The sequence below is a fragment of the Solea senegalensis genome, linkage group LG4, assembly GCF_019176455.1.
Source record: "Solea senegalensis isolate Sse05_10M linkage group LG4, IFAPA_SoseM_1, whole genome shotgun sequence".
NCBI classification, from domain to species: domain Eukaryota; kingdom Metazoa; phylum Chordata; class Actinopteri; order Pleuronectiformes; family Soleidae; genus Solea; species Solea senegalensis.
In genome coordinates this window covers 26,540,783-26,552,512 of record NC_058024.1, presented here as the reverse complement: position 1 = coordinate 26,552,512, position 11,730 = coordinate 26,540,783, and the positions used below count along the sequence as shown (strand labels likewise).

The 11,730-nt window shown below is 41.3% G+C and overlaps 2 protein-coding genes across 8 annotated transcripts in view; one reads left to right on the top strand and one right to left on the bottom strand.

Moving 5' to 3' along the window:
* tmem74b (transmembrane protein 74B) lies at positions 1-3,938 on the top strand. Of its 7 annotated transcripts, none has more exons than XM_044024370.1 (5): positions 1-247; positions 351-555; positions 1,899-2,241; positions 2,450-2,706; positions 2,836-3,938. In XM_044024370.1, exons 4-5 carry the CDS (start codon positions 2,503-2,505, stop codon positions 3,463-3,465), a joined length of 834 nt encoding a protein of 277 aa, XP_043880305.1. In that variant the 5' UTR covers positions 1-247; positions 351-555; positions 1,899-2,241; positions 2,450-2,502; the 3' UTR covers positions 3,466-3,938. The 7 variants fall into 7 exon arrangements, with proteins under 7 accessions (XP_043880305.1, XP_043880298.1, XP_043880300.1 ...); XM_044024363.1 differs by having other exon boundaries at positions 3-247; positions 2,833-3,938; XM_044024365.1 differs by lacking the exon at positions 1,899-2,241 and having other exon boundaries at positions 3-247; positions 2,833-3,938.
* A 6,861-nt stretch (positions 3,939-10,799) lies between these two features.
* psmf1 (proteasome inhibitor subunit 1) overlaps positions 10,800-11,730 on the bottom strand; it is a 6,242-nt gene continuing 5,311 nt past the window's right edge. Inside the window, exon 7 of the mRNA XM_044023403.1 lies at positions 10,800-11,730. This exon is cut by the window's right edge and continues 173 nt beyond it. The gene's annotated coding sequence lies outside the window, so the exon portion shown is untranslated.

Sequence of the window (11,730 nt, the reverse complement as noted above, 5' to 3'; positions counted from 1 at the left end):
GTTGATATAAAGCTAATAATTACATACTAATGTACTTTAAAAACAGGAGAAAAATCTGCTTTAATTCACATTTTCTGTGTTTATTTGTTTATTTCTGAGTGTGTGTGTGTGTGTGGCAGCAGCTCTGCTTTTGCGCATGATCAGATCACTCTCTCTCTCTCTCTCTCGCTCTCTCTCTCTCTCTCTCTCTCTCTCTCTGATCCTGATCCTGGTTCCTGCTCGGTCGCGGTCGCGGCTTCATCGCCAGGTAAGACTCCGTGTCTCTTATTTATTTATTTATTTATCCAAATCAATCGACCCTCCGTCCATATGTCATCGATGTCTCATCGATGAGCTCGGTTTGTGTTCAGCGGTGCGTGTTCAGGTGGATTCTGTCTCCGTCTCTGCCTGGAAATCGAATCCATCCCCGGTGTTTCCACCCTTCATCTCTACCGGAAAAACCACCGTCTCTCAGCGTCGCTGGGTTACGACCATCATCATCATCATCATCATCATCCTCCGCAGATTCCGGCTCTCCCCTCGCTCTCAGTCCGCCTTATCAGCCTTCAGGCCGGGGTAATGAATGAGGTGTGAGTCGGTGTGGAGGTTATCTGTCCCTGCTCATCCTGATACCATCTCACACACACACGCACACACACACACACACTTGTTTTTATACCTTACTGAGGACACATCATAGACATAATGCATTCCCCAGCCCCTAACCCTTACCTTAACCATCACAACTAAGTGCCTGCCTTTAACCCTTACCTTAAAAAAAGCCCTTTAAAGACATGAGGACCAGACACTTTTAGTCCTCAGGAGGCCACACATACAAGAACACACACACACAGGTGTTTGTGCGGCTATATCTCTGAGGACTACTTTGACTTCCATTCATTTGAATCCTCAGAAAACGAGGTTCTGCCTCATTAGGACCAGGTTTTGGTGAGGACTACTGGTACTACTGTTTATGACAGAAAAGGTCCTAAAGAGGTGACACGCACACACACACACACAAATCTTAGTCCCAAACCTAACCAGTTCCTCAGAAAATGAGGTTCTGCCTCATTAGGACTAGGATGTGGTCTCCATGAGGACTACTAGTCCTGACGAGGTCAGTGTTTATGACAGAAAAGGTCCTAAAGAGGTGACAAATACAAGAACACACACAAAGGTGTGTTCAGCTGTGCTTAAACAAAGCCTTATCCTTAACTTTAAAGGGTTAGTTCAGGGGTTTTCGTCGCTGTACAACAGACTCGGTGACGTCTTTACAATAGATTTTGTCGGTTTAACTCACTGTGACACGGAAACTAGAGTTTGTGTGTCTTTTCAAACCGCTCACTCCCCCCGCACTAAAGTCCATAGATTGATGATCCACTGCCGCCTCCATTAGTCAGTCCAAATGTCTTCTTCTGTGTTTGAAATCCTTCGTTCAGATTTACCTCAGTGGCACAAAGTGACCACATGAGGCAGCAGTAGCACGAGCTCCTGTGTCTCTGTGAAGCTAAAAACATTGATTTTCTCTATGTGTGAGTTTGGTAAACCTGTCCTTAAGATGTCACCTGTCGCCATAGTTGTTTTAAGGTAAGTGTTTGTGATAAGTGAGGTAAGATGAGGTTCTGCCTCATTAGGAGCAGGTTTTGGTCTCCATGAGGGCTACTGGTCCTGTTTACGCCAGAAACACATGTATACACATGGAGTGTCTCCAGGTTTTGGACACACGGGTGCATCACAAGGTCACGTCGTCACGTCCTCACGTCCTCACGTCCTCACACATCAGTGTGAGGACACACTCTGTGGCTCCCTGTGTCAGTGGAGGGAGCGATGGAGACGGAGCAGCTGCACAGACGACTTCTCAGGAGGAGAAAGGAGAGAAGTGTGATGTCATTCTTTAATTCTCCTCTGACCCAAAACAGAGAGAAGATGAAGAGAGGAGGGGGAGATGGACACCAGTGGTCAAGGTGAGACGTCTGTGACCCAGGTGTATTACTCATGTTGTGGGGACAAAATGTCCTTTTCCCACCAGAAACTGAAGTTTGTGAACCACTCCCTCTCCCACAGCAAAGTCTACAGAGAAAATGCTGCTGGTCCTCTGCTGCCTCATGTGGTCACTTTGTGTCACTGAGGTAACGCAGAACTAAGGATTTCAAACGCCAAAGTCACAAAATATCACATTTGAACTTCACATCTCAACAACTCCGGTGTGTGTGATGTCAAATCACTGGTTTTCTCCGTGGACTTTGGTGCAGGAGAGTGAAAGTGAGGCAAACCTGAGTCTGTTGCATATGAAATGAGTTCATTCATCTGTCAGACCTGTCAGACACCTGCAGATTAAATTAAAACTCTTACCACGACGATGAATGAACTGTTGATAGAAAACAAAATATGACGAATAATAACGGTAATAAATGGTTATCACACATTAATATTGTCTTATTTTGTCTCATTCCCATCACTTGTCGTTCAGTGATGCACAGATGGAGAGTTTGGTGAAGACATGAGCACATCCCACAGGTTTCCATGGAGACCTCATTCGACGCCGTAGAGCTCCGGGAGCTGAGGGGCGGAGCAGACCGGCGAGGTGCGTGTCAGACGGCGGCCACAGTGAGCTGCGCCGCCCACGGCTTTGAAAACGCGTCCTTCCAGCAGGACGAAGAGCAAATCCACCAGCAGGAGGCGACAGAGTCAGCGACCTGTCAGCCCTCAACTTCAAGCAGCAACAAGGTCGGACCGGTTTGAACTGGAACGTAACGTTGACTCGTGTCTTGAAGTGAATCTTTCTTTCTTATCTCCTCGTCTTCTCTCCATCTTCATATGTTTCATGTCTCTTGTTCTTCTCTCGTCCTTCAGCAGCAGCATCGCGAGCTCTGTCCTCAGTCGTACGACGAGGAGGACGGCGTCGGCAGCGGCGAGCACGAGGATGGACAGGACTTCACCGAGCGGAATCCTCCTGAAGACCACTCTGCCGACTACGGCTTCATCTTCGCCCTGGTGTTCCTGGTGGGCGGGATCGTCCTGGTCGTCATCGCCTACACCATCCCCAGAGAGGCCAAAGTCGACCCGGACTCGGTGTCGGCTCGCCAGATGGAGAAGCTGGAGATGTACTACGCCGAGCTGGGCGCACACCTGGACAAGTGCATCATCGCCGGTCTGGGCCTGCTGACGCTGGGCGGGATGTTCCTGTCCGTGCTGCTCATGGTTTCCATCTGCCGGGGAGAGATGTACCGCCGCAGGGTGGCGTTTGTTCGACCCAAGAGGACGTACGGCTCCATCAATCTGAGGCTGAAGCAGCTGGCGACGGGAGAGGCAGGTGGAGCTGAGGCCGGGGGTGAGGAGCTTTTGGTGGGACAAGCACAGAATGGAAATAACATACAATCGGGGCCGAGCTGTGACTCAAATTCAGAATCAGAACCGGGACCAAGCAGACTCCTCCCCACTGCGGCTGCTTCCTCTTCTTCTTCAGCTGCACTTGGAGTCATTTAGCCGAGTTCTGCGGTTTCACCTTCCTCTGTGTTAGCGCTCTGTGGCAGAATGGGGACGTGCAGGTCCTCCATCTGTGCTGACAGGAGAAGCTCAAGGCTTTCGGGTGAAGCGACCCAGCTTTAACCCCCGCGTTTTGGGGTGTACGTAAAGTGGGTTCATGGATTATTTATTCTAATCGATCCCAAGGGATGTTTGAATTAGTTCGACAGAGGAGGGGTCGATGAAGTAGAAGACCAGAGGTAAACCTGTGGCTGTGTGGATTAGAGTTCCTGTACAAAATCCCAGTATGTTTTTCAGAAAAGCACAGAGTGTCCCCCGTGTCCCCACGTCCCCGCGTCCCCCAAAACCATGGTCACCACATCTGAGGTGGAAAGTTCAAGAGGGTAACATTTAGCTAACACTAATGGCACGTTTCCTTTATACAGTTCTAGCTCTACACAACTCTCTACACAGCTCTACACAACTCTACACAGCTCTACACAACTCTCTACACAGCTCTACACGCTCTACACAGTCCCTCCAAAACCATGGTCACCACATCTGAGGTGGAAAGTTCAAGAGGGTACACATTCTAGCTAACACTAATACACAGGCACGTTTCTCTTTATACAGTTCTAGCTCTACACAACTCTCTACACAGCTCTACACAACTCTACACAGCTCTACACAACTCTCTACACAGCTCTACACAGCTCTACACAGCTCTACACAACTCGACTCTACTCGGTAATATTCCAGCAAAGATGCTAACCAGTCAAACCACCTACATGGAGCGTTCAACTCGAAGCTAAGTCTTGCTTCTAAGCTAGGGCTGACGCTGCTCTGCTACTTACATATAGTTAGCGTTGCTGTAGCCTAGCGACAGTGTCCTCAAGCTTTACCATCTGAACGTGAAGCGTGTCACGTTCAACACCAGTTCTGATAAACACGAGGCCCATTTGAAAGCACGACAAGATTAATTCTCCGGTGTCGTTTCCTTCGTCTTGAAAGTAAACGCTGACACGTTTCAAATCCCAATAATCACAAGATGAACGGTAACACAGTCGTGTCCGACACGGCAGAGAGTAAGAGTTTATGACTTCATGAAAAACACAGTGTGATGCAAAGTCGAACCCTAACAAATAACCTGAGCAACATTTGTTCAAATATATGGAATATTTTATTCCACTGTGACATTTACAGTATACCAACAGCACCAGTGAGAAATGGAGCTCATTAGCTCGTTAGCTATTTAGCTTCTTCTCCTTGACTGAGCTTCACGGCTGTAATTAACCATACGGATTCACACTGAGACGGTGTTTGTGAAAGCTGCTTAAATTCTCATGTGGTTTTCAGTGCAACTCTTCTTGTCATATCAATGTTGTATTCTTAAATAAATCATTAGAAATTTCAATTTAAAATCTTATCGTAAAATCTGAAAACCGTAAAAAGGATATATTCTTTAATTCTTTGCAGTAGACCAGCTTGATTCCTATTGAGCTAAAAATGGTGATTTTCTCTATGGAATTTGGTGCGGGAGAGTGAGTGGTTTATATCCTTCAGGCTACCGATGCAATGCAAGGTTATGGTCAAATTTTTGCCTAACTGAACGTCCACAGTCCAAAAACATGCAATGTGGGGATTAGGTAAATTGGACACTCTAAATTGACCGTAGGAGTGAGTGTGAGAGTGAATGGTTGTTTGTCTCTAGTTGTGTGTGGCCCTGCGATGGACTGGTGAACTGTCCAGGGTGTACCCCGCCTATCGCCCGATGTAGCTGAGATTGGCACAGCACCCCCCGCGACCCTCTGGTGGAGGATAAAGCAGTTAGATGATGACTGACTGACTGACTGAACGTAAATGTTCGATATTTTAAAGTGCGGCAGCAAAATGGGCTTTTATTCACCACCAAGGACAAACATTATTGAGCAAATATCAATGCAGTGACAGGAAGGAATGATTTCACTGCGGTGACAGACTGAGAGGTGCTGGAGAGAAATGAATCACTGCTCAGTTAAAGGGTGTTAAAAATGACCCAGAAACCATCGGCATTGTCAGTCGAAGAACACTAATGTCATTTTCAAGCCATTTGTAGGCGATTATTATTTTCACCAACATGTGGTTTTAAAAACAATTTTGCCAACTGTTCTGGGAAAAAACGGTTTAGTTTGTGTTTAAAATCTCGCAGCGACAGACAGACAGAAAGACAGACAGACAGACAGACGGTGAGAATAAGAGACACGTTTAGACCAGGAAGTCTGTAAAGTGGAGGTGCGAAAGTCAACTTCTCACTTTTTTCTTTTTCAACGTATGAACTGTTGCTATAAATGAATCCGACAAAAACCTCAGCATCATGTCACACAGTCACCGTCTCGTACAGGGAACCAAAGGTGTTGCCTCATGTTTGCTCATTAGCAGCGTCTGCTAGCATCACCACACCTCCACAGTGTCAGTGTTTCTCTGTAAGTAAATATTCATGAATATTCACATTCAAACATTTAAAAATCCTATCGTTCGTGACGCTCACTGCTGTTGAAGAGGTTAACAATTTAAGCTAATGACGTAATTGAAGGTTAAAACTATGCCATAAAATCCAAAGAAATTCAACTTAAATGACGTGGTAATGGATAGAAAACGACAATGTCTTCATTTAGAAAACAAAACAAGTGTGAAAGTGAGGTCTCTGTTTTTTGCAGACGAAAGAAGCTAGTTTTGAGCAGAAGGAACCGTTAACGACGCAGCGCCAACTATATTATTTGTACTCTATGTAAATGTCATGATGTTCATTTATGTCAAGTAAGGATACAATTATGCCTTATCAACGAAACACACGCTGTTAAGTGTTTCTACGCTAATATTATAACGCTAATGTATTATAAGCTCTGTGTAGTTAGCCAGTTAGCTAACGTTTATGTAGCTACGCACACACACAAACACACAACGTCATCATACGTCTGTTAAAGGTCTTAAATGTACTTAAGGCAGTACTACTTAATATATCCGTAAATACTTAAATATAGTCGGCCTTTGACTGCTCTGACACGGAGGGCCAGCAGAAGCCAACGCTAACACACACTAAGCCAAATATGCAAGATGAGGAAAACTCATCGCTAATTTACTATTTCTACTCGCATCTTATTAATTGTGATCGCAACAAACATACGGAATTCAACTGGTATCAGTTTTATTTAGTGGTAGATTAATAGAATATAACGGTTTGTAGATATTAGCACTGGAGCTAATCATTGTTTTTAACTGTAGATTGATTGTTTTAAAAAAGAAATGACAGAGTTTACGTATGTGGAGAACCTTTTTCATCAAAAGAATGTTGATGTGTCCTTGAGTAAGAAAAGAAAAGTCCACACTGAATGCGATGAGATTTGTCGTGTCGATTTGTCTCTACTTTACGGCTGCAACAATTCCTCAATTATGAATTCATCCGTTTGAGTGTTTTTTTTAAATAATTCAAACAGGTTCCCTGGTTTTTCAGCTTCTTAAATGGGAATATTTTCTGGTTTCTTTGCTCCATATTAACAAGGAAATCATTAAGAATGAACACTTTTGATTTGAGGTTTTCTGATATTTTATGGACCAAACAACAAATTTTTACAACTGAGAAAACAACTGAGTTACAGCCCTGTTATACTGTAACTCTACTTATTGTTTTAGAAATATAAACACAACATTTAAATGTGCTATAAAAGTGAACTCACCTTATGCGCGTAAACACTGCCACTGATTACCTGAGGCTAACTTCAAGTGCTACATTCAAGTGTGACCATTAGCTTGAATGACACGACACATATTTTCACAAAGAAGTTTTTTTGGTTTCACTATAAACTGTCAAATGGACGTAGTCTCCCGGTTTAAAAAGTGAAGCCCAGGAAGTAGCATTTAGCCACTAGGGGGCGAATTTACGTAGTCTTGCCAGTTTGGTTCTTCCTGAAGCCAAGTAGGAAGTGAAAGTACACTAAATAGCCACCAGGGGGCAACTTGGCTGGTTGCAGAAGGAACTCTGATTTAATGTAAAGTCAATAGGAAAATGAGCGTCTGCTTCTCACTCGGTTTACAACGTCAGTCAATTGTAAATTGGGTTTAAATTTAAATACATTTAGAGGAAAATGGTGAATTCACTGCTGGTGAATAATGAAGAACGGATTTTGAACTTTTGAGCAACCTGACGCTCTGTGTTGTACATTAACTGAGTCAAACTGCTCAGCGTGTGAATGTAAACATGTAAAGAGACAGAGAAGAAAAGTAGGTTGAAAGTCTAAGCTTTGACTCTTTAATGAACTCACAAGTTCATTAAACCAAAAACCACATGAGACGACGACAGAAGAGAGAAGAGAGCTAAATCATGTTCCGGTTCCTCTGTGACGCCTCAGCTAAAGACACGGGAAATCAATCTTTATTCTGTCGACTCTGTTACCAGAGAAATAGTCTATTTATATCGAGGATTGTCGGCGGAGCAGTTCTCGGATGTCGTGGAAAGTCCTTGTGAGGACAAAGAAGGAGGGAGAGGATAAACGGGAGAGTTTTGGATTCTCCACAACGACACTCGTATCAGACTCATTTTCCCATTTCAAACACTACACTCTTGTACCTTTTTCACAAGGTCATGGAGGTCGGAGTAGAAAGGAGAAACCAGATGAGGACGTGGATTTCCAGGGCGAGAACATGTTGTTTTACGCGGTCGATTCTTGTTTCCGTCTCTGAGAATCGTATGTTTCTTAAAAACAATCAGAAAGAGGAGGAGAAATCGTGAATCTGTGGCGACGTTCACACTCCTACACATTGAGTTCAATTTGAATCAATTCTAAATGTCACAGTGGAATGTATAAATACTGTATAAATGACTTTATCTCAACCTTTTTCAACCTGAAAACTCAGAGGATTAAAAACATCTGAATTAGGATTAGGTTTTCATATGACAGTACGGACGTAGTCTTTGTGTGGAGGTGGGCGTGGTCGACGCAGCAGAACACTGGAGCTCAGACTGTTGCAGAGGGAGATGATAGAAGATCTTAAAATCTGTGATATCTTCAGACTCTTGTTTGTCACTTTAACTCGTTTGTGTTGTGTCCATTCGTGTCTTCGTGTCTTTGCGTCTTGCGTCCTACCTCCTTGCAAGAGGAGTTCAAAGGTCACAGTGTGTGCCGGGCGCTGTTCGGGATTCAGAACTCTTAGTCAAGGACACTTCAGCAGCAGTGCAGACTGTTGACCCTGAGATTAAACTCATTAATCACGTCACATCCTCATGCTGCTTTGGAAGAAGAGGATCCAGGGTTACACCAATCCAGTAAAGATCACACATACTACAAAAGAACTATCCACCACAAACTAAGGTTCTACTCTTTATATAGAGAAAGATAGATAGATAGATATCATAATATATCAATACAAATAAAGTATATATGCACAAATATAACACACAGCAGTAGCATTTTACTCCAAGACCCAGTGAATGTACACAATAAACACATCATGCAGCAGGTGGCGCCATCACAGCAGTGTCTCTCACGCAATATCACGATTGAGACAGACACAATTGTAAAAACATCATTTTGAATGAATTTAATATTTCACTCTGTGGTAGTGGGGCTGTTGGGGTGAAATATCTACTGAAGAGGATTAGGGCCACATGTGAATATATCTTTCAAAAACAAACAAAGCAAATAGAAAGAATTGTGACTTTTGTTTACAAAATCCTTTTCACATATGGCCGTAATCCTCCATAATTATAGAGTGAAATTATGAGTTTTAAATCTATTAGATGTAAATGACATTCAAAAGTCTTTAAATGTCATTTTAAGACATTAAATGTAAAAAGTAGTATTTATTCAAACTCCCATGAGGTTCCTTTGGTGCATGAGGTCAGAGGTCAAAGTTGTTTTGTTTGAGTCATGATGACTTTTGGAATTTGTACTTTCACATGTTTTCAGGACTTCAGAAAAAAATATTTGCCAGTTACCGGATTAGTAACAAAAAGAGGAAATTCTCAAAATTACGGCCATGTTATTATTATTACATTTGATTAAAGATGAATCAGAGATGAATGAAAGAGATGAATAAGGATTAGAGGTCTTCCTCGTGTTGTGAAGAGCACAGTGACTGGTGAACAGTGTGAAACTGCACTTACGATGAAAACACGTCATAACGTGACCCGTGTTTTTACATTTCACTGAAAAATAAAATAGTCCACTTTAAATGTGAAACAATGATGAATGTGAGGAATTGTTTGAATGTTCCGTAACAGAAATGAAGCGATAAGATATAAACAAACAAATATATATATATACATATGTGTGTGTGTCGTTAAAACCCTTCTTTGTGAATCTGCATGTTTTTAGTGTGTGATTCTGTAAAAGGAGCGACGCCTTGTTTCATGTTCGTACCAATGATGCTGGTTTTTAACTGTGAAACAATAAAATAACTCTGTTTTGTTGTTTTTTAATCCAGTCTATTTTCTTCTCCTAAAACTGAACCTATCATTTGTTTTAAAAGTAAAAAATATAGCTACAAATGTGGTCATTAGCTTATCGTTCTGTATTTCCAGATTTTTCCTGAATCAAATTTTTATTGTTTGTTCTGGTTGATCCTGCTCATGTTTTTTTTGTGTGTTTTATGTCTTTTAACTTGTTTTTATTTGTAAAGCTTTATTATAGCAAGGCACATGAATAGATATGTTATCAGGAAAGTCATATTTCTGCTAACGTTCAGCTAGCCAGCTACATAGATAAATATGTTTTCCAGAATGTAATCTAAAGCTCAAGCGATGGATTAATGTTTTCAGCAATGTCATCTTTTAGCTAACTTTCAAATAGATTGCTAAATATGTTGTCAGTAATCTTTAACTAACTTTCTTAAGCTAACTTTTTAACTAGCTAGCTAAATAGATAAATGTGTTTTCCAGAATGTCATATTTTAGCTAACCAAAAGCTTGCTAGCTTATGTTGTCAGCAATGTTATCGTTTAGCTAACTTTCAGCTAGCCAGCTAAATCGATTGCTAAATATGGTGTCAGTAATCTTTAAGCTAACTTTTTAACTAGCTAGCTAAATAGATAAATGTGTTATCCAGAATGTCATATTTTAGCTAAACAAATAGATAGCTAAATATGCTGCCGGTAATGTCATTTTTGTGCTAACTTTCAACTAGCTAGCTAAATAAATATGTTGCCAGTAATGTAATATTTGAGCTAACTTTAAGCTGGCTAGCTAAATAGATAAATATGCTGTCAGCAATGTCATCTTTTAGCTAACGTTCAACTACATAGAAATATATAATTCATGCAAATATTCAGAATAGAAAAGGTAAAACATCAGTGGTTAAAAGGATTCAAAAAAACATGTGGCAGAAAGTGGAATCTGTGAATTTTATTGAAGAGCTTAGGCTTGAACTTCCTCATCAACCCTGACCTTAAATAAAAGAAATGAAAGAATTTGTTTTTAACAGTCACTGTTCAAACCTTTCTAAAGATTTGCACAACAAACATTTTGTTCAAGAACAAGATGCAGTTTAATGATGAAACGATGAAAATCTCAACAGACAGGAGTTGTTTTCAGGTTAATCCAAATATAACCTCTCTAATTCACAAAAAAACATTAGAAATGTTTCCTTTCTTCATGGGTTACTTTCTGTCAGGGCTGCAACCAACCATTTCTTTCATAATCAATTCATCTGTCCATTATTTTGTCCATGAATGAATTAGTTGTTTGGTCCATAATATGCTGAAAAGTGTTGATCAGTGTTTCCCAAACCTGGAAATGATGTTGTTCAAAAACCAGGAAATATTGACATTTAAGAAGCTGAAAAATACGAGAAACTTGTTTTAATTATTAAAAAAACCTTCAAATTGATTAATTTGGTAATCGATTAATCATCTCCAAGTGGTTGCAGCCCTATTTTTCCCCACTTTTTAAACTATCGTGATGCAAATCACAATATAAATCGTGACTAGAACGAATGTAGTGAGTCATTTACAGCCATATCTGTAAAACCTAACACATCTTCCAAAACATGTTACAACTTCATTTTATGCATGCTTTGTTTTTTGTAACCCTATACACATAAATCTTAAATAAAAGTTGGGAAAAATTCTTTGTTTGGGGACCCCCAAAAAAACATCTGTGGGCCTCGACCCAGTCTTTGGACATCATTCATCTACACGGTCTCTATTTGTGTGGCAGCTTTTTCTGTTTTGTCACATAATCTAAGTTATTAAGATGTTGAAGGGAATGAAAATGTCATTTCAAGGTCAGGTGACTGCACTGGATTAAACCAGGGA